The 27,903-nt window shown below is 30.8% G+C and overlaps 3 protein-coding genes across 6 annotated transcripts in view; 1 reads left to right on the forward strand and 2 right to left on the reverse strand.

Annotated features, from left to right (window-relative positions):
- The window catches only part of LOC141450965 (trehalose transporter 1-like protein), a 9,662-nt gene extending 6,339 nt beyond the window's left edge, over positions 1-3,323 (reverse strand). The window contains exons 1-3 of one of the 2 annotated variants that reach the window (XM_074121918.1): positions 3,165-3,305; positions 223-416; positions 60-148 (exon numbers count right to left, since the gene is read on the reverse strand). In XM_074121918.1, the coding sequence (XP_073978019.1) occupies positions 60-65 (6 nt within the window). In that variant the 5' untranslated portion in view covers positions 66-148; positions 223-416; positions 3,165-3,305. Of the gene's footprint in view, positions 1-59; positions 149-222; positions 417-3,164 lie in introns of both variants that reach the window. The other variant, XM_074121919.1, reaches the window with a different exon arrangement.
- A 16,604-nt stretch (positions 3,324-19,927) lies between these two features.
- Positions 19,928-23,957, forward strand: LOC141450958 (facilitated trehalose transporter Tret1-like). Of its 3 annotated transcripts, none has more exons than XM_074121907.1 (4): positions 19,928-20,139; positions 20,853-20,996; positions 21,430-21,544; positions 21,816-23,957. In XM_074121907.1, exons 2-4 carry the CDS (start codon positions 20,862-20,864, stop codon positions 23,081-23,083), a joined length of 1,518 nt encoding a protein of 505 aa, XP_073978008.1. In that variant the 5' UTR covers positions 19,928-20,139; positions 20,853-20,861; the 3' UTR covers positions 23,084-23,957. The 3 variants fall into 3 exon arrangements, with proteins under 3 accessions (XP_073978008.1, XP_073978009.1, XP_073978010.1); XM_074121908.1 differs by lacking the exon at positions 19,928-20,139 and adding an exon at positions 20,227-20,382; XM_074121909.1 differs by lacking the exon at positions 19,928-20,139 and adding an exon at positions 20,293-20,313.
- Positions 22,962-27,753, reverse strand: LOC141450960 (uncharacterized). Its single transcript, XM_074121910.1, has 7 exons — positions 27,461-27,753; positions 26,832-26,976; positions 26,537-26,746; positions 26,310-26,395; positions 26,090-26,210; positions 25,222-25,443; positions 22,962-24,438 (listed from the first exon to the last, which is right to left on the reverse strand). Exons 1-7 carry the CDS (start codon positions 27,539-27,541, stop codon positions 24,383-24,385), a joined length of 921 nt encoding a protein of 306 aa, XP_073978011.1. The 5' UTR covers positions 27,542-27,753; the 3' UTR covers positions 22,962-24,382.
- Between the last annotated feature and the right edge of the window lie 150 nt (positions 27,754-27,903).

Genomic DNA, 27,903 nt, shown 5'->3' on the forward strand with positions numbered 1-27,903 from the left:
AATCCCTGCTTTTTATAATTCATAAGCTCAAATCTACCTATAAAAATCTAACATCTTACTTCCATTTCGCCAAAAAGTAGAGCATATAACTAAGCCTCTTATTCTCGATGGAGTTTTTTGTTTTACAAGATGTTAAATGGCGTTCTGCCTGTAAATATAAACATTTTTTAACATCATTGAGTTTAATTGAAGTTCGGTTTTGCTGAATGAATTGAGAACTACCATAAATACATATATTCAACAAATAAGGTGCTTCAATAGCGAGCGGTTAGAGGCGAGGCCAGCACAGATAAGAAGTATTTGTTGTGTAGTAGGTTCGATTCCCGGTCTAGACCTTGGATTTTATTTAATGGTCTACATGAGAATTTAATAGATAAGTATGTTTGCTAGTTGCATCCGTCCACGACTCCGCCCGCCTGAAAAAATAGGCATTACTCTATACTTTATATACATATTTATATTCAACTAATGAGTGGTTGTCGATCCACTTTTTAGGCTAAAATGCTTATAATAAAATTTGGCATTCATAATTTAATTATTATCTTAAAGAACTCAGACACTTATTTTGTAAAGTAGTTTTTGGATAACCAATCTTCTTCAAATTTGAAATTTAGGCTATTTTTTTTAGTACCAGGAGCAGACCAATGGAGATTGTAGGAGGAATTGTCCCATTTCTGGGATTGATTAAGGAGGTAATCTTTTACACCTCTCTTACTGAGACTTGCCTAGGGTGTCTGGGTACATACTTGCTAAGCGTTAAACGGTACGTATCCTCCATGATACGCATTGACAGTTGCTATCACTATTTGACTTTTCTCCAATCTCTTGGATGCTTCTAAAGAGCATGAGTAGTTACCAGAATTGGAGGTGTATATAGCTTTTCCAGTACAGGAAATATTGGTGAAAAATGGAGCAGTAAGGCAATCGTTTCCAAACTTTCTGAACCGTCACCTTCTTGTTCAATAAATCTCGCACTCTCTAGACATTTTTATTTATTTTATTTATAGTTCAATTTTATAAATACTGTTGTAATAATTAATGGATCAATGCCCTATATTTTGTTAAGTCCTTAACTGAATAAATATGATGTAAACTGGCACAACGTTTCTTGCTGTAATTCCCAAAGTTCCAGCCTTTACACTTTAAACTTACAGCTTCCAAATGACAATAACTGTTCCAAATAACAGTTTTAACTGTTTCGCGCATAATATAGTCCGTAAAATTTGTAAATCACAATGATTTGAGACAAGAAGAAAGTCTAACGCTATTGTAAAATAATTATTAAGTAGTACTTCTTGTTGAGCGATTTTTTGGGAGTTTGATATTTAATTAATTACTATTAATAATTAATAGTAAATTAATTAAATTTTTCTGAATTATACATTAGACTGAATACTATGTACCTTGCTTTCTTTCTTTATCTGTTATTTTGATAATTATTTTTTAAAAATAAATCAGTAATAATTTATAACAATTGATCAAGATAATGTCTTAAAAGAATAAAATGAATAGATGCGTAGTTAGATTAACTTTTCAGAGGTGGAATTCACATTATTTATATGGAATGTACATACATTGATCAGGAATATAATGAATTTGTCTCGGTTTATCTAAAGGTTTTTGTTAGGTGTAAATCCACTCATTTGTTAATGTGTCAGTTACGAGATTAAACCTGAAGGTCTTTGGCTAACTAAAAAGACAAAGGAGATACGTATTATAAAATTAATTAAGTTAAAAAGAAAAAATTTACACTCAACTTGTGGCTTAACTTTGTGTGTGGTACTGAGATGTATTTACAGTTTATCAAGACGGAATGTGTGAGGACTATTAAAAAGATATGTCAACGGCTGCAAACAGTCAATAGCAAGTCGTGAAGCAATCATAAATGTTTTACGTACAAACAACCAATAAGGGGACGGACTGTCTACAATTAATTTTTTTGTATTCAATAATGATTTCAAATTGTTCTTAATTATAAATAATATAAACTAGTTAATGTAGAATAATTAATAGTAATATAATAATATGAAATGATAGTTAAATTAATGTAACTATTCCAAGTATTTATTGGAGACTGAAGATAGATCTATTATTTCGAACGTTGCTAACATGTAAAATGAAGAAACATGGTATTGTAGAATAATCGACATCGCTCCTTAGCTTCGAAGCATCAGGTTCTGCGAAAGGAATTGTAATGTTTGTAGGATGAAAGAGTTGAAGAGACAAGAGCGGATGCCCTTAGCGAAAAGGTTTATTTAGAGATTCACACATGAAATGTGAAGTTTCACCATTTTCTGAGGAGTTCGCAACTGAAGGTTTTGGTTGGTGTGCTGGATCTACCCAAGATAGGCAGAGCGGTCTCTTAAAAGTGCAAGATTGTGAGGATGACTCTAAGGAAACGTGTTTCAAATGAGTTCTATAAAAAAAGATTATTTTTTCAATGCTGGAAAATCAACGAAATACGAGTATGTTTAGTGCTATCAGGCAGGCACACTTTAAGGATAAACTTGGGAGATTTGGGCATCTCTTACGGTATGTTATCACCGAGCAGCACGAGTCGAATTATAAAATGTTAACTTTATGTTTATTTCCGTTTTTTCTTACGCTAAAAAAACACTGTTTCATGATTCATGATATTCATGATCGCTACTTCTTCTTACATTAATATTAAGTGTATGTAAAAAAAAAATAATAAACTAAAATAAATAACAATAATAATAATAAAAATGAAGAAAGTTAAAATTTCATATTTCGTTTAGGTGCTCTGACTGAATTCAGGATTAGGTTTAGATCAAAATCAGCAACCCAGAAGACCTCTTTGAATGCAATATTGAAGATGATAAGCTGGAGTACATTGCAGTCTAGGCGATAGTTAAGTAGTTTATGAAGAAGTATTTATTGTTGTGTTGAAGTTAATTATGATTTAAGTAAAATTTCTAACTTACAAAAATGATTTGAGTTATATTTTTTTGAAGAAGTAACCACTGAATATGAATGCGGATAATGTTAATTTTTTTTTGGCTCATATCTGTTGACTGAAAGTTCCTTTTTTATGAAGAAAGCTAATTATTATTCTTGAAATTCAGCGATGTAGTTCTTAAAAATTTAAATTTATAAATTTAACTTTTAATAACAATTATACTAAAACTGTATAAATTACTTACCTAATTATTCGCAACCATTATTGATAGATAAATAAATATAAAGAATCAAATTCAATGTTAGGCATCTCTAAAACTCTTAACAGAACACTGCTCAATAGAAATCTGAACAAGAGTCAAACGGGTAGGCAACTCAGTTGCTTTCAAGGTTGGCTCGCATACCCTACTCTATTCGACCTGCACTCCTCAAAATACCCCACCACCAATTTCTATACAACTCACGCGAAAAATGTTGATTATAAAAATAAAAATAAAGACAATAAAGTAGCAGAGAGGGTATTAGCTCATTTTAATAACCTGTTTCTTCCCTTCTTCAAACTAGATGAAGAAGAAACTAGATGTTACCTGCTTTAATTTACCTTCTTTCTAGAATTAAGCTTTCTTATGGTCGTACATTCTGCGGCGGTGAGCAGTTGTCATCAAAACCTTTAGTCTTCTTATCGCTTAGAATCAGTAGAGGAATATTATAATTATACGTTTATTAATTCCAAAATATGTATACAATTCTGGTGTGAACTCATACAAATTTCTCTTATTATTATTTTCAATGTTTTTTCCTCACAAATTTTCTTTTAACTTGAAACATTGAGAGATATTTAATTCTTATCGCTTTAGAAGGTATTTACCCATAACCTATTAAACAAGTATTCTTAATTGAATTTCCAGGGAAAATGGTTTTAGCAAAAGTTATAGATTTATGGGTTCGCAATCACTACACAAAGTTTAAACAAAATTTAAACGACCGATTTTGAGAATATTCTATTCGAAATAGTGGCACTTTTAGTCAAGCCTTTTTTTCATCAAATCTAAAAATTCATTCTCACATTTTATTCTTATAAATTATTGTACCAGCAAGCCGTAATGGCACATTGAGGAAAGCCTAACTACCTCTTTTTTCATTTAATATCGTTAATCTTACGATAAATTAAATTCTGGTTGCATTCCTTCTCTTACTTAGTAAAGTTCTAGTAAGTAATGAGCAAACGCATAATTAAAACTGTCCGGTAGGACAGTTGTATAAGGGTTGATCATCAAAAACTGCACGAAAAAGCGTAACGTTGAAAAACACCCAACTTTGACAATTTTTTTCTCTTTTTCTATAAAAGATAAAATTCCCAAATTTTCTTTAAATCTTACTCCAAATTCTCCTTTATAACTATAATTTTTTTGCAACCACCCAGATCTAATAGGTTTCGAGAAAAAAGTTGCCGAAAATGAGCAAAAACGGCTTTTTCAAAAAATGTTCTTGTTCTTGTTCTTCTTCTTCTTGTTGTTCTTGTTGTTACCTTTTTTGTAAACAACGTAGCGCCTAAACGCGTTAACCGATTTTCATGAATGAGGTGTCATTCGATTGGGAATTTTATGTAGATGTGCCTTTTGGGGGTCTCGATGCTGTACATCGAATGGGAGAGGAGTTAGCCCCCTTTATGTAAGGCCCCCTCCAAAATTATTATTACTAATTACTCTGTAAATCTTGGCCCGATTTTGATAAAATATGGTAGGGTGATAGGGTTAGGGCTCCCCTACGTAACATTAAAGCGACGATCAGCTCTTACACTTTTTAAGGGGAAGTACAGCAATCGTTTCAAATTATCGACACGTGAACCGATTTTCATGAATGAAGTGTCATTCGAATCGAAATTTTGTACAGATTTGCACTTTAAAAGTCTCGACGCCGTGTCTCATAAGGAGGGGAGTTTGCCCCACCCAAATAAGGCCCTTTCTAAAACTATTATTACCAATATTTCTATAACGCTTAGTCCGATTTTGATAAAATTCAGCTCGAATAAGTGGTTAAAGCTGCTCTACGTTGCTGATGCTCTTGCACCTACTAAGAGGAAGTACTGCAATCATTTAAATTATCAATGAGTGAACCGATTTAAATCAATGAATTGTCGTTCGATTAAAAGATCTTTGCCTATTTGCCTTTTAGGAAGAAGTACTGCAATCGTAGTTTATTTTTCTTACTCCTCTTAAAAGGAAGTACTGAAATCGCAGTTTAATTTTGCTATTTACGTACAAATACCTTCCTATGTTATTCAAAACGCTTTTTCAAAAAAATTGTTATTGAGGATGGTTTGGGGGAACGCAACTATAATCATTCTTTAAAAATATCTCTCCATTGGTAGTTACGGTTCCGACTTAACACCTTATCAGATTATAATGATAGAATTGTTTATTCCAAATTTTAAAAGAATCTGTAAAGAAGATATGTAACTTTGTAAAATAAACAAAAAGGAAAATCTATCCAAAAGGTACAAAAATCTCCTTAACAAAAACTTACAGTTTAAAATGTTAAGTATAAGGGTTGATTAAACGCCAAAAGGTACACAAATCAGCGAGTACCCAACATTTCATTAATACTCCATTAATAGTTAAGTAATTCTACTGCATTAATTTTCATTAATAAGTTATTTTTTAGAATTTATTAGATGTCACAGACCCTTATGCTGGCCACTTCATTTATAATATTTTTTTGTTATAATTATGATAAATCACATAAATATGTACATGCATGTTAAAGTAGAAAAAGACAAAGTTAGAGTAGGCTACTGTCTTGAATTCGTCTTACCGAAATATTCGTGAGCACAAATAACACACAGTTATAACAAGTAGATTATTCAACAACAATTATTCATTTCTCAATTGTAATTTAATTTAATTATACCTAGATTGAGAATGTAATTGAAGAAAACTATATTATTTGCGATAAAGCCAGATAATTATTACCTATTATTATAAACGTTTGACTACTACATAAAATAACAATTACTTTAATCGAAGAATGAATTTAAACCGACGATTTTTATTTAAAAATAAAAATAAATAAATAAAATAAACAAAATCATTGGTGTAAGTTTTTTATAAAAAAAAGTTTTGAATTTTTTAGCCTCATAATTTTTTTATATTTTTTATAACGTTTTCTTTTTAACCTGTAATTAATAGTTTGATTATTATAGATAACTAGATATTACAGTCAATCTACAGTGCTACTTGAACATATATTTTGTAGACGAAAATGGCCAGCATAAGGGTCTGTGACATCTAATAAATTCTAAAAAATAACTTATTAATGAAAATTAATGCAGTAGAATTACTTAACTATTAATGGAGTATTAATGAAATGTTGGGTACTCGCTGATTTGTGTACCTTTTGGCGTTTAATCAACCCTTATACTTAACATTTTAAACTGTAAGTTTTTGTTAAGGAGTACTAATACCTTTAATGGCTTTAGTATAATCCTTTTTTTGCCAGCAATATATACATATAAATAGATATATAGATCCGAGGGCTGGCTAAAATCAACGATACAATCTACAACTTGTAGCCACAATAATAAAACCAGTAAAACAAAAATTCTCTGCACTTTCAGGCTTTCAATTAAAAAAGTGCATTTCAGTCTTTACTCTAGGTAATACCCATTCTTGAACGCTCGTTATCTGATATCTCCTCAAGTGTTATCTTCTTCTGGATTCGGCAACCACCTAAGTAACGGAGATGATCACCTTTGTCATGAATAATTTTTCTGTCTACCTTGATGATATTTTAAGTTTAGGAGTTTTCCTCTTGAAGGAGTTTATGATTAAAAATACTTCTTTTTTTTTTACCACAGTAGGATTACGATGAATTTTACCGGAAACCGGACTTTTCGAAGTCCCCAGAGGTTTGAAAACATCTTTTAAGTTGATGGTCTCAAAAATTCTGGAAATATAACTTGAAAAAGTTGTTTTTTTAGGTAATACAAAGCAACGTTTCTGCCAATTCTCTGGCAATTGAGGTTGCTAACAAGAAAGTTACATTGAAGATATGTTTGTTAGCCTACTTATTGTTCTGTGCACAATGTAGACCAATGTTTATAAAAGTTCATAATAACTAATTTATAGAGAAAAGGCTGGCGAAGTGGTTAGAACTCTGGACTTCCAAGCGGATATCCCTGTATGTGTCCAGCTGTCTTCTTCCTTGGCAACTCTTATAGCACATTTCTAGTGATTCACAGTTTTGCCTGCAACTAGAATACAATTTCCAGTGGCCAAAGTACCAATTTTTAACTCGACTCTTCATTGCCAACCTAATGAGATTGAATTATAGTTGGTAAGACTAAGATGCTGTGCCAGAGATTAGGCAGAAACTTCCAAGACCTTATTTGACTATCACGTAAATTAGAACTTTTCAGTTTCCAGACTAAAAGTATTATTAAGTACGTATTATTCACGTAATATTTGTCAAGGATATTCTTGTTATGGAAAAATACTAAATACTAAACCAAATCAAGAATATGGATAAAAATTAGTAATAGTTTACCGCATCTAAGTAACCAAGAATATTTCATATCTCAGTTCACTGAAAAACAGCTTATCAGCTCCTTAGATTTTAAAAATAACTAAAATCGACAAAAATAAAAGCCCACCGGAAAATTTAAAAAATCACATAACAGTTACAGCCACTTGTTTACCGTTGAATAAAAAATAAACTAATAAATTAAAATGCAACAGTATTAGTCAAGAGCAGTGTGAAACAGTTGATATCTTTTTTGAATGACCGTTACGTCAGATCTAAATGAGAAAAGAGGTAATGCAATCCAATATAATTTGATTATATTCAGAAATAAAACCTTGTTTCCCAAGACTTCATAATGAGATCTGACCTGTTTTCGATTTAATACGATTTACCTGATTATTTGATGGATTGAATGTCCAAAAATAAATAGAATATATTAATGTCTAAAAATCTATTATTCTAATTCCCTAAATTGTGAAATCAAAGTTATCATCTCCAAATTTTCTTTTCCTAGGTGCCACTTATTATAAAGTTTGCTTTCTAGTGTTATATAATTTGTCTGTACAAACGAGCAAGGAGCCATTTCATTGAAAATTCAATCTCAGATTGAATACACTTTAATAATAATAATACGGCGCTAATGACCAATCTGTCGATACGCCGGATAAAAAAATAGCAGTAATAATAATTGAGAACCAAATCTTGAGCTCATCCTTTAGACCAATCTGGGTCAGAAGAGACAATTGTGATTTGGTAGAGTATAGGCCATACTCGTTAACTTTTAGTTAACTTATATCAACGAACTGATCACATATTGTAACACATGCAAAACATCCTATCTGTACAACGCATTAATCGAATGTCCTTCAAATTAACGACGAAGATGGTCAAACAGCATACAATCCATTTACAAAAATGTTGACAGATGATTTAACTATCATCAACCAGTTACAACAAATTTTAAAAGATATTAGTGTTGTGCAAAACATAAAAGAAGTAAATCATAAAATGAAACTGAATTATAATTAGCTTATATAGATCAATATAAACATTCCCTACTTCATGCTTCAGATTTTGGAACAGATTAATAATGAGAACTTCTTTATGTAAGTTGTACATTATGGTAGACGAAAATTGCTTAGGAAACCGCTGGAAGTTACAGGCTGCCTAATCTGGTAAATTAAGGAGGATGTACCAACGATTTCTACATCAAATCTCTCAGTTTCCCTTTGGCCAAATTCCTATTTTGGAGGTTCATGAACTGATTAAAGATATTCAAAATCAATATTGTGTTTAGATTCCTGTAAAGTAATCTTTTTAGATAATAATTCTAAGTGTGAAAATTTGTCATTTTATTGTAATTAATAATTGCATTGAGAGGAATTTGTATTCCTATCAGATTTTTTGTTTTTATTTTTATAATTATCTCCATAACTTTATCAACAAATGAATTTATATAAATAATATTTTTAAAAAATATCGTAGATAAGCTATTTCAATTTGTGGTCTTGAGCATTTTTATCGCAGAATTGATATTTTCAAAAGTTAAGAAAAAAAAGAAGAAAATTAGCAACCTCCTTTTCATTAATTTTTTTCTGACAAATATGTGGATTGAGTTGTAATTTGATAAAATATCAGTTTTTTCGAACAATTAAAGGATATTTTAACAGAAACGGAGTTTATTCAGCAAGCAAATGTAATAAACGATTAAAAACCTATCGATAATTAAATTATACGTAAGAAGAGTTCTTATCTAAATGTGATTTAAAATTTCAAAGATTATGATTAGATTTTAACGTATGTTCAGATAACATAAACAACCAGGGTGTCTACCAATATCTTTACTTTCTAGTTTAGGCACTTTTTATCTGTAATAATGCGTAAATATACATTGACCGATAACTATAACCGCAATAAAATATCAACATAAATTAACGTGTCAAACGTCCAGTTCACTGTGGTGAACCTTGCTATTCTTAAATTGTGACCCAGCATTCAAACACTCTCCAAACATAGCGAGCGAAATCTCTGATATAGTCGTATAGATTCGTCGTAGAAACTTAGTTATATAATTAACTGTAGCATTATCGACTTTTAAATATGCTAGACAAGAATGTCGTTAAAATCGGTTATGAGGAGTGACCAAGCAATGCCTTGGCACTGCTAATCTAATTGCCGGAATGGATATTTAAGATAATCCGCACATTAAAAGCAAAATGGCGTGGAACACCATCATTTTTGGAAATACTACCGTTTAGAATTCCATTCTGCTTTGCGATATTTTCAGATGGACGGTTAATGTTAAGCCTGCTTTCATCTGCATCATTACCCTTTGGTCTTTGTAATCCCTATCCATACTTTAAAATCGTGAATATTTACTAACGTCGCACACGGCTGTTAATCTACCCAAATAAACAGTGCTTAGACTCTAAAGAAAACTTGTCCCCTAAATCTTAGCAAATCATAATACCCGACTTACCCCTAAAGGACTTTCCTTTACTATTTGTAAACATTTCCCAGTGAGATTTGCGCAGAGAATAGATACCATTAAAAGTATCAATATTAATTTCTCTATAAAGGTATGAATTATAGGTAAAATCCCTCACAAAATTTAAATGCGCATACGATTTTCTTGTTTAAAAAAATATTTTAGCCATATTGAAATCATAAAAGCTTAATTTTTGTTTTTTTTTCAATGACACAACTATTCTTCACAATTATCAACAGATTTCTGGCCTTCCTCGGATGGACTGCCAGTTAGATCTTTCTATTGCAGCTGCCCAAATATTGCGGATCAAGTAAAGCTTTTACATCGCTCTCCAAGTCATGCATCCAACGAAGTTAAGAAGGGAAATCTCAATTCAATAGATCGGAGCGTTAAAAAAAAAAAGAGTTCAAAAAAGAGTAACTCCGTAGTTTTTCTACTTCAAAATTTTCAAATACAAATTCATCTCTTCGGGTATATGAGTATTTACATTAAGAATCATCATGTTTCCTAGAATAAAGGACATAAGGCAACGAATATCATGTAACCCAGCCTGAAAGAGGCTACACAGCCAAAATGATAATATTAGTTAATCTACAGTTAAAAGCAACATGCTTGTAAAGTAAAGCAATAAATGAAGTACGCCACTAGCTCCCTTATCGCCGTGAAACAAAAAAGAAAGAAGTTTAAGAACTGCAGAGCTATTAGGAAACCAAATACACACTTTTTCTTGCCAAGCGAAGCTCTCGTGTAATACTATCGAAAGCGCAGTTAAAAAAAAAATAAACGCTGTATTTTCTTTCCCCACGAGAGCTAAAAGAAGAAAAAAAAACCTCTGAAATCGCCAGTAATCATTTTAATCGCTTATATTTCAGTCCGGGCTTAACAACTAATTAGGTATCGCGGACGGAGGTAGAAGCACATACTTTAATATTAACATTTTTAATGACAAATAAAAATTACTTTACGCGGGATCCGAACTTACATTATCCACTTACAAATTCATAAATAACCACCCATTGTTTTGCAACAAATTTCAATGTTAAAAATTAAAATGTTTAATTTGTTTACATTGCTTTCTTTTGTTGTAATATTAAAGAGTTATTACAACAAATTTAGAATAAAAGAGAAATATAACATAATGAACATTTACCTTCATATTGAGACGTTCTTTTGATGTTAATATATTAAGATTTAAACACTACTAAGCGAGATTTGTTAAAGAGTGGCTGCAGCCGTATGCGGAGATTTATTCAAATACGGTTTTGTAAAGTAAATAATTAATACAAACAAGCTAATTAAATAAATGACAATTACGGAAGTTGGACAAATAAATATGACGTCCACAAAATACATTTTTAATGAGTGTACTTCTACATTTGAAATACAAAATACAAAAATAATTTTTATTTTATATAATCAACACATTCATTCTCTTAATAATAGAATTTTATTTAATTTTAAGATGAGTTTTTTGTGGGAAAGCTTTATTCTGATAAATCTCAGAAATTGTACGCTGCTAACAACTCTTTTTTTAATAGAACAAACAAACCTGTTTCCCAATAAAATTCCTCTGCCGACTGACTGTTTATTGGGCTGAGCCTTTGAAAAATCTTGCCTTTCCGAGAAGTTCAGATTTTTTTCCACCTGTTGTTTTGCATCAACTTCTCTGTTCTAAAGGAGTCAAATGTGAGCTATCATTTCCTCTTCCTTCTACACCACTCCCTTCTTCAGTAAAATTATATACAAAGCCTCTCTGAGTTGATTTAGTCCCACTCTATGGAAATGTTTTTTGGACCTACCATGTCCTGTAAAAAGTCAGCCACCAGAATAAAACTGATTCCTTCCCAGTTTGAGAGTGCCTCTGGCTGTCTAGAGTTTAATAAGCTGTCTCCAGAGTCATCCTCTAAGAAGTGTTCAGAACCTTGTGGCAGGTTCTGATCTGACAAATGGAGGAGCTGCCTTGCTTGTTAGCCAGTCGTTCCAAGATTTCAATACAGATATTTGTAGTATGAACGCTACACCTTCTCAAATGTAACTTTATTGTTCTGGGAGAGCTGTGTCGACTTCCTACACTGCTAAAAAAAGATGTGTGGTGGTGAGGAATGGCTCAGTAACTATCAGCAATAAAATCCAAATATAATAATATCAGGAAATTCTGAAGAGACTCAATTAATCGGAAAGTTACTTCTGAGAAAATCTAAACTGTCTAAAATACTTGGGAAACTTTTTTTTAAAATTCTCTACCATTTTCAACGTCGGAGGTGAAGCAGTACAAAGCGGCATCTTTCTTTCAGTACGGTAAGTATTATTACAAAAATCGAAACGATTCTAAGCGATAACACTTTTATTCTTTCATTTAATTTGTTATTAGTATTATTTTTGGGAAAAGGAAATTGAAGGATAAATTCCTGAAATCAATACCTCCTGGTTAGCTTAAGCCCTTAAGGTTTATGAATAAACAAAAACGTCATTACCAACGATAAGTGATATTGTTCAAACATGAGTTAAAGATAGAGTTTCTGGTTTGATCTATTATGGGACTGCATCAATTACATTAGCCATGACAGCTCTGAAAGTTAATATCTATTTATGTACAACCAAACTGGTGGTCAACTTTAAATTGTAAAGAGTTACAAATTTTACTCCTGTACGCAATTTACCCTTTTTAAGCGTCTGCTGTCACTTTTATTTTAAAATGACTTCTTCTTTTTTATCATGAATGAAACCAGCAACGGTAAGCTTATTCTCAAGTTAACCCGTCAGTGCGCGGAATGTTTCACCACAATCTTTTATGTTTAGCAACTATTCTAACAAGGTGTGTTTTAAGAACTGGATTATTATGTAAAGTAGATTAGTTTAACAAAGTAATATTGAAACAAACAGTTCTTCAGAAATTACTAAAATTGTAGATATAACAGAAGTCTGGTCATTTCAGAATGGTTGAAATACCAATTATATGAAAGCCTAAAAATAAAAAGCATATGTTGTTATACTGTATAAAGGTATAAATTCTTATGTCTTTTCGCAAAGTTTATTTTTTATTTTTTTTGAACTGTTTACCAAATATGAAATAAAAATAAAATTAGTTTTTAAAATATTACGAAAGATTGTGGAGAGTGTTATTCATTTTAACACCCAACATGTTCTACCACATTCCGTCGGTAGTTTTCCAAACATTTTTTTGTTTCTACCTCAAGAAGCGAGCGTTTAATCTTTGAAAGATTAGTTTTTATTTTTAAATTAATTTTTTCTACATTTCTAACCTTACCATACACACTGTCCTTCACATCCCTTTTGTCACTGACCTTCACATCCCTTTTGTCACTGACCTAATAAAGTCTCGCTACCGCAAATTTCACAGCCACCTAGATCTCCATCCTAATCCTCTTGTACAACAGCTCTCCTCTCCTCACCTTCCAGACAATCCTCCTCATCGTTTGAATCGGAAGTGGCCTAGAGATCTATTGTGATTAAATCATTGAGAAAGAGTTTCACCAGTGGGTGATTGCTCTAACCATGACATTACAAGAGAACTGAACCAGTAAGATCAAATTTACTTGATGCAGTTGTAAATATACAAATAAAGTGAAAAAAAATATAATTTTTTCTTTTACCTAAATGTGCCCTTACAATGTTTAGATTTAGAAAAACCTTAATAACAAATATTTGACGAAACAAAAAATAGTTATCGATGAGAAAATGTAAATTTTTGTTGCTCGCTAAAATTTCTCTGAACCTCTAAAAATTAATAAACTTTTACGGCATCCGTAAATCTAAAATTCTCTTCTTTCAGTTTATTTATCAGTAAAATTGCCCGTTATGAAAAACAAATATTTTTGAGACTTTTACGCATTTAACTTTAGGTCGAAGCGTCATTGGACAGATATCTAGAGAATGATTTTTTTCTTATATTGACACAAAGAATCGATTCCAGATACGATGCTGGAAAAAAAATTATTTCTGTTGGCACTTGGTGTGGTATGTATGCATGAATTTCATTTGCAGTATTCTTATGAATGAAGTCACCAGTGCGTACTTAGGTCTTGTGTGTGGAATATTATCTGCGAGGTGCGTACGTGTATTTCTGTTTATTCATCAACTGGTGTGAGTGTGAATGAACAAAAAGCTTTTTAGAGAAAACTTGAGGGCTGGGGAAAGTAATATAACTAATGTAACATTAGAAAAATGAATTTCTATTTTTAGAAGAGGTTTAGTAATCATTAAGTTGACTAGAGTAGGAGCTAACAGATAAGTACCTAGTTGAACGAAAGAGGACTAGCCAATTCAGAGACCGTACAGGTATCACAGCATAATAACATATCTGCAACAGTTTTACTGATATCTTTAATACAAATTTCACTGACATAAAAAGCAACAGAAATAGTTTGCAAATATTTGGATTTAGTGAACACAGGGCTCTATAATATCGGTGATTTTGTACGTATCAGTTTAATGTAGAGAATTTAATCCCACTTAATAAAACTATGGCCACACTCTGTGACTCAGCAAATTAGCGTTTTACATGAACTTTTAAAGTGATGTCAAGTTTTTTATACCAAACCATAGATCAATATTTGATGATAGATGGAAATCAGGAATTGCTTATATTTTTAAAAAATTCTTGCTTTCTAGCAAATCGTGAAATACTAAATCAAACATTCTGTAAAGTAACATTTCCTATCAATCTATTTTAATCAAAAACTTAGTTGTTGTGCAGTCTCTGATCAGTTTACGATTTGAGCTTTCGGCGAAATTAGAAACATTTTTATAGAAAAATATCTGAGTATCTGTGAATAAATTTCTAAACTTTAATTTGATCCTAAGACATTTTCTTTCAAACTTAAAGAAAAAAGAACCAAATTTAGAAATGATATTGAAATAATAATCTACTTATTTTACTGTCTCTTCTTTATTATATAATATTCTTTTATATCATTTATACTTGAGGAGAATTGTGTACATATCGTTTAAGATAACATTTGCCGTCATATAGTTAACTTTTTAATTGATAACCCACAGAATGTTGTTGTTTTTTTTTTCTTTCATAATCTTTTTAATACATGAAACCAGATTCTGGCTACTGGCTCAGTAGCGAGTTCGTTATCTGTTAATATTATTTTACTTTTAACATTAAATATTTTAGGAGAGATATGAGTCTCATTAGGCTGAGGTTCAGGTACTCCTGTAATCACCATCATCACCAAGTGTAAGGACCCAGCATTTGCTGAAAATAATAATAATAATGTAAATTACCATTTTCATGTCAAAAATAATGTATTACCTTTAGATATTATACTTGATTTGCGAAGCTATTTTGGTTTGGCAAATTCCAGTTTCACACCAACACACTCTTATAAGCAAACCTTAACACTTCACAACTAATTGGCGACTATAAACATTTCACGGAAAAAGATATGCATTCTTGAGAGTCAAGTTAGTTATATTTCTTGTACTTGATGTCGCTTAATGGTTTTTGGCTCTGGGTCACAACAAGGACGTAAAGAAGACGACGACCTGCAGGCAACTTATTTCAACACATTTCTTTGCCCTCGGCTTTACTCAATTATGCTACCTAAGAGCGTAGGTCTCATTCAGGAAACCAGCAAGGGAATTCTTTTCTTCATAAAAGTTTCTATGGCCGGACGACAAGCCTCGGAATTTAAAATGCCATTGAATTCCAATTCCTTCTGTTTTGCATTCTTCCAGGCATGCCGACCAATGTAAACAATTTAGAAGAGGAATATCCTGTCAGGTGTGCTTGCTACAAAACACAAAAATGTAAGAATTTGTCATTTATTTATTTATTTATTGTTATAGTGGTCTTGTTTGCACATTAACCAGTTACTTTATATGAGGGCTGGAAAAAACCAACATATTGGTATGAACAATTACAGTTGGCTCCTAACGCCTCAATTTACCAATATGTTGGTGGAAAATAACCAGCCCTATCTTTTCCAATATTCAATTTGAGGAATAGCGCAGCCTCTTTCCCTTCTTTCTTCGTCATGCCAGCCACTCTTCTACTACATTCTGCTTCGTGGCTTCCATGAGATAAGGATATCTTGAGCGCTGCGTACTGACATTCCTTCCTAGAACAACACAATGGTCTCTGAATGTGACTTCGTTATTTGATGTGAGCTTAGAGTGGTGTAATTAGTAGTGTAGTTATGATAGTACTTGTGTGAGTAATTAAGAACTAAAATCGCAACTATGGAATTTAGCTGCATCCTATATTTTTATTTAATTTGTCATTTAAAGGAATATGTGGGGCATATGTGAGAAGGGTTTCGCTAAATACTGATTGAAAGTAGACCTGGAGAACCTATTCTTGCAGCTCCCTTGCCGGGTGTTACTGATGGGAGATATTTATGATGCAGCACCCGGAAAGGATGATTTAGGAGTAATTCTTGAGGTGACAATCTAACTTGTCTTAAGTGGTGACGCTTTGATGGGATCAGTGTAATTGAACTCAATATTGCAACACTCACAGTTGCAGTTCGACTGGAATGGACAAGTTATAATAAGTTATAACTTATTGACCACTATTCAATCTTTGACACTGAACTGCATCACTGATTAGAATTATAATTCCCAAGAGATACACCATCAAAAGTAGATTAGCTCTCTTACTTGACTTCAGAGAATGCTTACAATTGATGCCAGAAATTTGTATACCGAGGGTCAAGTGGGAGCTCACAACAGCGAAAAAAAATTAAATAAACTTTAAAACATTTAGCGTTCGAAAGAGTCACAAAGAAAAAGCATAAAAGGCAATCTTACCACTAACGTGTCTAACGTTTCTACAACATCGATGATGAAGATTTGAAATAAAGTTCGTCTTTTCTGATGGCAGCGAAATGGTGTCGATACTTGCACTAAAACTTATTGATATCGTCCACTGAGTTGAGAAAATTTGCGTGGACCTTTACCACAAGTTTAATCAATCCGCCAAGTCCTCTCGTGAAATCGTGTTGTGAAGCAACTCGGCTAAGAAGGAAGTTAACAAATTGATAAGGTTTTATCATACTTAGCATTTTTGGGTAATGAGTAAAATTCATTTAATTTATCACATATTCGTTGAATTTAAAATTTCAATTTATTTACGACACGAATATATCATCATGAAATAAAAAGCTGTTGGTTTTTTAGTAACAGTAGTTTTATTACCACTATTACTTTAATAAAAACTGAAAAGCGTTCATTTACTATTTAGTAGTTTAAAAATATCACAAAGGTTTTTCATCTTATAAGAAAGGTGGATTCTCTATGTGATCACAAACAAATCGTTTTACTTCCTATTTTAATTTAACGAACATGACTTAACAAGCAATGAAATAAAAATAATTACATAAATACCACAAGTCATCTTCTTTTTTTTCAAAAATTTTATTTGAGTACTGGAATATTTCTACTTGATAACATTGAGTAAGCAATAAATTTCCACTAAAAAATTTAATACTAAAATTCATGATTATCTTTTTCTTGTTATGTAAGGTTGATGGAGTACCTATAATTCGTTTAATGCTTCAATCCTTACAATTTGAACTTTAAACCTTTCTTTGTATTCGCTGTTTTGTTTTATTTATTTTAAAATGCCTTTATAATTTGATATATATTTCTTTACATATTTAATATTTTATTTTTATTTAAATTGCTTCAATTAATAATATCGTACTTTGCTCTACAGTTTAACAGTACAATCATTTCATGCAATTGAGAATAATTCCCGTTAATACATAAATGCTTTGATTTATAAAATAACAATGACGGAAAACCAACGCTTGTCAAACGGCAATGTTTTTGGAGATGTAATAACTCCACGATTTCCTTCCAATGTGCACATACTTGCCTTAAACATTTAAAACAAAAATAATTTTTGATGGAATCAAAATTAATCAGGGCCATTTTATGGTTTCTATTTTTAATTTATTTAAAAATTATTGATTGTCTCGCTTGAGTCTACATTCCTTTCTTACACCACACTTAAATGCTAGTTTATTGTTGCAAAATTCCATCGTGGCAAAAGAGAATTGCAATCCCTAATCCCCTTGAGTTTTTAATCAAACTACTTATTTAGAAATTAAGACTATTCCAGCTAACACGCTAACATTTCCAATGATTTTAGTCCCAAAAAAGTCATTTCCTTCAGCCTTTCTTTCTAATGCAGTACTTTTCTAACGGCATTCTTTTTTTGCGAATGAAGAGCAGTCACCTGTATCTTTAAGTAACTTGGCTACATTGCGAAAGATTTTTGATCAAAAAGTTTGTTTTTGGGTTCCTCTCTTTTCCGTTGCCTGCACAAAAAAAAAAAAGAAAAAAAAAGTAAATCAACAATGGAATTATCTTATACATTTTATAGCATATATTTTAAAATTGTATTTAATCTTTTTATTAGCCCCTGTATAAAAAGTAAAGGATACAAACTTGAATAATTTGACGTTGTCTGATCTTAGCATTGTATTGTTTATCAAGCCTCCTGATTAGTTTCTGCAAATTAAAGGAGAACCCAAAATGAACGGGATAAATAGTTTGATACTCCAGATCTGAAACCAACCATACACAATTAAATTTTATTTATTTGTTTTTGTAAAATCAGTCGCATAAACATATTCAAGCATGAACATAAAGCATCTCATGTTTATAATTTATATGCTCTTAAAAATGATAGAAATTGCATAAAATCCTCATTGGGAGCCCTATCTGAAGTATTAATTTGAAGATTTGATGTATAAATTAAATTTATTTGAGCTCGTGGTATGTCGCTCTTGATCTATTGTAATATCCAATTGTTTTTATACAAAAAATATCATTTATTCTGATGTAATACAAATTTGAACTTCAGTAAGTTATGATGAAGTAGTTGGGAATCTATTTAACGAACTCATGAATACTTCACTTGCTTGGGAACTAAATCTGGAGGAAACTTACTGTCAAAAAATGTAGACAAAGAACGAAAATTATTCATTTGCTAATTAATTTAACGGTGTGAAACAAATACAAAAAAATGTGATTCGAAAAAAGTCCTACAAGGAAGTCTGGATCCATTTACTGCCAAAATAACTGTGTTTTTTAATCAATCTAGTTTATTTATGAACAAAAGTCTATTTCGAATGTTAGAAGTTGTATTAATGGAAGTAAATTAAAAGGTCAAATTAATATCGTGGAGAGTAAATTAGTTAATTGGCTCTCCTAACATATTTTTTTTTTAGAGTCTAATTTTGTTTATTAAACAAACACATAATTAGTAACAAGCCATTTGTTTAAAATTCTTTATTACATATTTGAGTTAATACCGCATAATGCATAGTGTTTATTTGGTTTGAATAGTTACTTTGGGTTAATTGTTTTGTACCAAAACAGAATTAGTAAGGCAGAAATTTCATTTTCGTGTTTTAAATGTTAAGAAAAAAGCTTTTAGAAATAATAAATAGATTGAATTAAAAATAATTATATATCAAAATACATTCTAGTCCAATTTTGTAAAATGAAACAAAATAAAATGAAATTAAAATATATAAATAAAAAAAAGGAACTGATCACTGGAAGAAGAAACAACAAAAATTGTAGTAAAGTGCAGCATTATTCAAATTGAAACAAATATTTCTTAAATAATATCTACAAAATTTTATTATTTACATCTGTATCTATTTACGCTGTGTCTAATTTAAATATTAGTATTAATTAATATAATGATTATACATATATTTGGTATGTTTATTAGGTTAAGCGAATTTAGCTTAAGTTCTGCAGTATTGCAAAACTCGGATAGGAAGTAAATTAACAAAATACAAAAATAAATGTAAGATATAGTGGTCTAGCTGATAAGCAGTATGAAATATTATTTGAATAGTATATTATTTCATTAAATTTGATTATTTATCAATTTAAAAAACTTAAGTAATAACAAATTTAATGTATACATATAGAGAGAAATAAAAATTTTGTTTTGTTTTGAGAAGAAAGAGACCTAAGTAGGTTAACGAATAAGAAGTCAACTTTTTGTGTATGTGAGTTCAACACTAAACAAGCTTAGTATAGGGTACACAGTTGGAAGACACCTTTCTACCAAAGAGAGGGAGACCAGAATATAGTGCTGTGATTCTGAATATTATTTTTATTTTCTTACTTTTTCAAGTTTTTTTTTCTGTTGTGAATATATTTTGTGTGAACTAGTTTTTAAAAAGTAAGCTAATTTCGTCCATCACATTTAGGTAAGAATTACAATTAATAAAATATTTTTTTATCGGGTGAACTTATACTGAGTGTAGTTATATAAGATAGTTACATAACATCTTGGTGAGGGCCACAATGGAGATGCACATACCTTTTTTGCTGTTGATAAAGTTTACTAAGTCTGATTTTCTTACTTTACTTAGCAAGAGAAGGTATTTTAATCATGAAGATATTTTTGTCATTGTTTAAAAATAAATAAATTAAAAACAAAAAATATCTAAGTAAGTTAATTTTGTTTATTACTGTTATATTTAACTTTTCAAGACCACCATTTACTTCGTAGATGCTTTTTGAAAAAAGTATTTTTCCTACAATCTTATCATTTCACACGATAATAATTTTTTCTTTCAATGAAATTTTTCTGAGAGTTGATGGGAAGTAAATTTAGTATTTTTCTTGTTATTTAACATTGTGGATTCAAAAGCTTTCAATTAAAAATATTAATTCTAACTAAATAATGAGAAACTTTTATTGTAAAAATTAATATGTGAAAGTTTTTTTTTTTGAGCCTTATGGTTCTTTTTTCTAATACTGACATTTGAATTTTTGCAATTTTCTAAAAGCTTGCTTGAAAAGCGCTATTTTCGTTGCTTTTGATCACTTGTAAGTCATTTCAACGACAAATTTATTTGTATACACCGTTTATAGATATAGGTGAATAAGATTAATTTATAACTATCAAATGTTACAGGACTTAAACATGGCAACCACGAGTGGCGGCCCAGATGTCCTGGAAGAATCCAGGCCACTGATACAACCAAGTACTAGCCAAGCTCCAGTAACCATTACAATTGATCCTGCTTATTCACGGAAATCTTCATCTTTCGTTAGACAGGTGTTATTATTCAATGCTAGAAATCTTTAAAAAACTTAAAATACTCAAAAAGATGCTGCTATAATATTCATTTAGCAATAATTTAGATACTACATCTAACAAAATTAACAATTCAAAAGTTTATTGTTTTAGAAATGAGATAGTTTGTTCTTTCTTATCTAAAACTTTTTCTTTTGGGCCAAATGTATTATGTCAAATGATGTATACAATACTTCGTTGCACTTGAGTTAGAGAGTTCAGTAATTTACCACAACAAATACGAACTATCATCCATAGGCTGGGTAACTTACCACACGTCATTGTAACAGTTACACGATTTACTTATTGCAAAAGCAAACTCTCCTGCCGTTGTTAATTTCGATAAGACTATTACATTCCTTCTATCCAAAAATACTTTTAGCAGAGAAATAATTAGTTCTTCCGTTTCTAACAGGTATTTTTAGGGATCATAATTGCTTTACCAAGTGTACCATGTGGAATGAGTTTGGGATTTTCTGCAGTATCTTTCGAACAGCTGAGACTAGATGTAGATAATGCTTCATGGTTTGGTAAGTTTTAAGTTTAATTACCTTTAATACCAGCAAATGAAATTAGTTTTTCTAATAGTAAAAAAAAAAATTAGAAAATTTGTAATCTTCTGGGTCAGATTGCATTTACATTATTATTAGATCAGAGTTTTTGATAGTAAGGTTGAAAGGGCCTTATTAAATCGAAATTTGTAAATACGAGTATGTAACTTTTTTGCAATAGAAAATTTTCTTCACAGAACTTCTGTTTCAATGAATATTCCAATAATATAGTGTTATTGTCATTTTACAGCAAGTTTGACGATAATGGCGTTTCCTATCGGAAGTCTAATAGTTGGCCCATTAATGGATAACTATGGCCGTAGACCAGCATTGCTCTCCATTAATGTAGTGAGTTTAATTGGCTGGTTAATGTTGGCAGTACCTGCTGAAACACCAACAATATTTAAATTGTTAACTGGTCGAGTGCTGACTGGTATCGCCGGAGGATTGGCCAGCGTCCCAGCATCAGTGTACGCAGCGGAGTGCCTCTGTTCCAACAATTTAGCTGTGAGAAGTGCACTTGTCAGTTGGTCAACTGTTGCATTAAGCGGTGGTATTTGCCTTGTTTACACAGCAGGAGCAATGATGGACTATTATGCTGTGGGTAGCATTGCCACACTGATATCCATAGTATCATTAATTCTGGTAGCAGTTTTCATACCAGAAAGTCCTGTTTGGTTGAATATGAAAGGACGTTATGGAGACGCAGAATGGTCTCAAAGAGAGATAAATATCTCGCCACCGCCTCATCCTATTGAACAGCCGTCCGAAGCCGAGGATGTGGGCCAGCCAAATATACCACCACCTCCTCCTCACCCAGAAACGCTAAAAGAACTTTTAAAACCAGAAGCTTATAAACCTCTACTCATTATGATTGGCTTTTTCTTCTTCCAACAGTTTTCTGGAGTTTACGTTATAATAGCCTACATGGTTGATATAGTTATAGCTTCCGGAGAGTTATTATTTAATCCTTTCACAATTACAGTAATTGCTGGATGGATAATACTATTGGTATCTATTATTGCTAGTTTGGTATATCCAAGCACTGGAGTCAGATCTGTGGCAGCTCTTTCTGGCGCAGGCACCACTATATCCATGCTGTTTATTGGCACATTTCTCAATTTGCGACATTATTGGATCCTAGATCCTAATTGGTATTTTATGAACTGGGCGCCGGTCATAGCTATTCTGGCAAACATAGCTGTCAGCACTGTTGGGTTTTTAATATTGCCTTGGTCAATGTTAGGAGAGGTTTTCCCATTAAATGTAAAAGGAATAGCAGCGGGTATTGCTACTTGTGTAGGATTTACTTTTAGTTTCATCGCTATCAAAATCTATCCTTACATTCTATTAGGTCTTGGTGCCAGTGGTGTGTTCTTCTTTTTTGGAGCAATGGCCTTAATCGGAACAATTTTTGTTATCTTATTTTTACCTGAAACAAAAGGTAAAACATTGCAAGAGATTGTTGATGGTTTTGCAAAACGAAGAACAAATCAAAACCAAAGCAGTAAAAACTGATAAACTATTAATTAAACAAGCAATCAGCTTAATGAATTATTTTTTCGATAGCCAGTTAAAAGAAAAAATTATAAAATTATAATTATGTTTTAAAGATGTAATTGGAAAATGGTTTATAATGGTGTATCTACTGAATGCAACCAACAAGAAAATGTTTATTTAAAAAGTGGATAACCAAACCATTATTTGTTCCTTAGGTTTAAATATCGCGAGATATGTATATTTTTACTGCCATTGATATAATATTCTTATAGGTGATTTTTTTCAGTCTTAATAAAATTTTGTACAATTTGTAAGCAGTTTGCCACTAGTTTTCAAGTTGTTTGTACTTCAGTCAAAACTCACTTACCATGAAAACAGATCAAAGAATTTTTATGAAATTAAAGAAAAAAATTTTTTTCAGATTGTATAATGAAATGTATTATCAATCTACAATCATGTAAACTAAAGCAAGTTAAATAATGAGAAATTTTGATTTAAATAGAGTAGTTAGTTTTATCGCATATACACTTGCACAAGTAAATCTGTAAAATATAATATAGATTCCATTTTCATTAATTGGTTTCGAAAATTTTCATCTTACTGTGATCTTCTTTCTTTATATGTGATTAACAAATTTATATTTTACAGAACAAATTGGTTGAAATGGATATCACGTTTGTGAATACATATTCTATAATTATAAATTGTGTAATATATTTATAATGAATATTTTATATTAAACTTTCAAAAGTTTACATAATTATCAAAATCTTTATAGAATTTCACTGCAATAATCTCATTTACTTATTTTATTAAATGTCGTATTAAATTTGAAAAGTTGACTGTTTTTATAATATTTTTATAGTTTTAATTAAACATACAATAAATTTGACTATTTTCTTTCACAACACCTGTTAGATCACATTATAATCTTATGGTTAAATTTACTCGTTGCTTAGCTTTAACTTAACATCAAAAATCAAATTTCTTTCGTTAATTCTCTGATATTTATTATTATTTTAAATCTTTAATTTGGGAAATAAATTGACCCTGAAATTTTTTGTTACAAATAAATTAATCATGATCTGTTATGAGGTAGTTCTCTGTAAGTTTTACAGATTATTAGCAAAACAATAAAGTTTCCAAAAATGCAATTATTCAAAATTCTATTAAGTTGTTCAATTTATGATTTTTTTTATTAAACCCAAATTTCATTATATAGTTATTATAAATACGCATAATAATAGTTAGAATGTAAAACTAGAATCTAGTGTATATGTTAAATAATGGATTTAAACAAAAGTAATCTCTCGGTAATTAATGCAAAGCTGACTTCCCTGCAATGCTTAAGAACGGGTAGAACACCAAATTTCCTGGAAACAAGAATCAAATTACTGTTTGGATTTTGTTTATTTTATGTTTTAGCGAATCTTTAATAATTTCTTTTAATTAATTAAACTATACATGTACAGCTCTATTGAAGCTTTACAACACTCATCACTCATATTTATAATAATAGAAGGAATGGAAGGGATTAGCTGATTAGTGGTTAACCCATGGATTCTCACGCGGAGATTGCAGGTTCGAACAAGCTGCTGGCCCTAAGATTTTCTCTTCCTTGGAGCTTCTCTCTGCTCACTGTCCGATGATGGAATTTAAAAAACAAAAATTAAAGGAAGGAATTGGCTCAATGTTTTGTCTTATGGATTCCCACGAGTATATCCAGGATTCGAATCCAGCTGTCAGCTCACTTTCTAGAATTTTCTTACAGCCCACAGGCCGGTGATAGAAAGTATTGTCTGTAACAAGATAACAATGCCCGGTAGCCGGCACTGCACTGAAAAAACTCCGTGCATGAACGACGAAGCACCTTAAATTATAACATTAAAACTTTTAGATATTAAATCAGCATAATTGCTGAACAGTTATCTAAAGGATGCTCTAACATTCCATTCTTTTTAGATATTAAAACGGAAATCGCTAAGATACCATTTTTACATAGAGGAAGGCTTTCCCAGCTATTAAAAATGGCCTAAGATTTTTCTTTAAACATTTGTTAAACATTTTATTTGTTGAAAATTAGATCAAAATTTGCGATTTACATTAGATCTGATGTCAAGCAATCGCTTAATTATGGTATATAAATGACTACTTACTAGAAAAATGGCGGAATATCCATTGCCCAGAATCTCCTGCTGGCTGAAAACCCCATGATTCAGCTTTGTTAAGTGTTAAACTCCAAGCATTTTCATCATTTATTCTTATAGGATTAGTAGTATAAGAGACTAATTTTTTAGGCACATCAATTTCCCAGTGAATTATTTTATATTCTTGGCCATTACTTTTAAATTTATAGAAAACATCACTAACAGTTTTATCTGGAACAAAAATCGGCACTGGGTGTTTTTATCTCTACAGAATCCAAACAGTAGTTCTATATTGTATAAATTGTATTTCAGGTAATAAAAAATTTAATTCAGGAATTAAAAATATTATAATGGAATAATATAGAAGAATAATTATTTAAAAAGGATCACTAGTGGACTTAACAATTTGATAATACGAATTGTTGAATATCAAATCTTTAACTGAAACTTTATTTGCGGAAATGAAATACCCTTTACAGAATTCTAATCCTTACATCTATTGGACTCCAACATTCAAATTTTTTCTTCAGAGGTAACTTACAACCATTTTGGTTAGTCATTTGTTACTCACATTTTATTTTACCAAGAACTTTAAGGTAATTGATATAATTTTTACTATCATTTTTTAACTACATTTGCAAAATAATGTAAGGGGTTCTAAGGTGATGGAATAAATACAACTACCAAAGAGTTGTTCTTTGTAGCAATCAGAATGTTACATATTGTACAATTTAACCAATTATCAATAATGTGACAAAAGTTTTAATCCCTGATATTTATGCACTGATTAATCTTAATTAACCAAATACCAATGGAAATTAAGGAACAAAAACAAAATTAAGATATAAATTAAAAGAATAGATAGATAGATATTTACCACTTCCTTCTATCCACTTGTAAACTATTCTCCATTCCCCATTCTTACCACTCCAGTTATACTTAATAACAGCCTCGGGGCAATTTTTTTGATTCTTCCTCTGCATCCACCATTTTTGCATCTATTAAAATATTTCATTGAAACATAACGAAATGAGCTAAATATTTTTATAGTTTTGCAATAGTTATAACAATAAAAATATATTAAATATTATAATAACCAGAGACACATCCGAAGTTGTTAGAGAACAAAGAGAAGGATCTAAAATTATATCTTCAGTAGCAAATGGATTGTGTCTTCTGTTTTCTGTTAAAAATAAAAATAAAAAAAATCAAATAATTAATAACATTTTTGAGCTACAACAAGAACAATTTAACAGTTTGAAGCAGAGGACCACTTGGTTGGATCTGTCTTGGGTGGATTAAAAAAAAAAGAAAAAAAAGTTACTTGTGTATATCCTAAATAAATAGTGGCCGTTTCCTGTAGGAACAAAACCAAAAATATCTCCATTGTATGAAATATTCCATGCGTTAGCATACACAGGTACAGCGTTGCTTTCCCAGTTCTTAGCATAACCCCAAGAGACAAATGCTTGTTCTTTATCATTCATAAATGCCGAACAATTTTTGAAGATAGCAATTCCTTCGTACCATCCACCTTAAACAAAAGACAAAAAACATGATCATGTTTAGAAGAAACTTAATACTAAAAATCAAATAGTCTGGAAAAATGTCTTTTTCACCTGGATAAGTATATTTATAAGTAACATTCCATCTACCACCTTGCACATCCCACTGCCAATCAATTGAATGGGTTGAATTATCTCGAACATTTATGGTAGTCATATCTTCTGGTTGTCTGTTAATGTTGTAACGACAAGGTGGAAACTAATTTATAAGATATCGTCATTAATAATTGTAAGAAAATTTTATTTTATAAGTATTCGAAATGATCAAAAATTTGAAATTGTGTAGAACTAAGGGGCAATTATGTAGAAGTAATTGATTTCTGAATTGTCTAAATAAAGGGAATCCTTTTAAAAGATTGAATAAGATGGTAGTCAACTAACTCTTTAGAAGCTTGAGCGGTGAAAAATGTATTAAGAATTTTCCAATGCTTATGCTTGGATGGTGGATTACTGTTTGAATTTAATAAGTTCCAATGAGATATTTGATATTTTCAGAGTTGGAAACAGTACGCTTACATACCGTGACTCTAAAGAATTCTATTTTCCAAAATGCTTATCAAAAGAATCATGTAGGTATATGTATATATTTTAAAATCTTAAATTGTAAAAACAATCACTTTTTTACGGAATAGGATTCACACGTATTGAAGTAACGTAATTAGATATTTTTTTCAGTAACTTACAGTGCAGGATGGTACTCCATCTATGGAAGTTATTGGTATTGTAGCAAAAACCACTGCAATACTTAAGTAACATAATTTCATAATAATGTATGCCAACTAAGTATAAGTGAACACAGTGGTATTGGCTGGAAAGATAAAATAATTTGTACATGCTGTGAAAACGTTACACAAATGTTGATCAAATCCTTGATGATTTGTAGTATGATAAGGTATTTCATTTCCTGCACATAATTATCTGATTTTTTTATTTATTTTATTTCATACTTTATAACCGCTTATGCCAGTATATGATACAAACTGACACACAAATATCGGTCATGTGAAAAAAGGCCATAATAAACGGGATTTCCCCCATTTCATTTCATTTAAAAGGATGATCAGTATAATAAAACGTGTTCAATTAATACATTTTTGGAAGGTCATCACCAGGAAATTTCACATTT

Source organism: Rhodnius prolixus, unplaced genomic scaffold (assembly GCF_049639745.1).
Source record: "Rhodnius prolixus isolate KJV_2025 unplaced genomic scaffold, Rpr scaffold_8, whole genome shotgun sequence".
NCBI lineage: Eukaryota > Metazoa > Arthropoda > Insecta > Hemiptera > Reduviidae > Rhodnius > Rhodnius prolixus.

Excerpts from the sequence above, each read along its gene's own strand:
- LOC141450958 (XM_074121907.1), top strand. The coding sequence starts at position 20,862 with ATGGCAACCACGAGTGGCGGCCCAGATGTCCTGGAAGAATCCAGGCCA. Across the intron at positions 20,997-21,429 it reads CTTCATCTTTCGTTAGACAG|GTATTTTTAGGGATCATAAT; the intron begins GTGTTATTATTC and ends CGTTTCTAACAG. Across the intron at positions 21,545-21,815 it reads AGATAATGCTTCATGGTTTG|CAAGTTTGACGATAATGGCG; the intron begins GTAAGTTTTAAG and ends GTCATTTTACAG.
- LOC141450960 (XM_074121910.1), bottom strand. The coding sequence starts at position 27,541 with ATGAAATTATGTTACTTAAGTATTGCAGTGGTTTTTGCTACAATACCA. Across the intron at positions 26,396-26,536 it reads TTTATTTAGGATATACACAA|AAAACAGAAGACACAATCCA; the intron begins GTAACTTTTTTT and ends TATTTTTAACAG. Across the intron at positions 24,439-25,221 it reads GATATTCCGCCATTTTTCTA|GAAATTTGGTGTTCTACCCG; the intron begins GTAAGTAGTCAT and ends TCTTGTTTCCAG.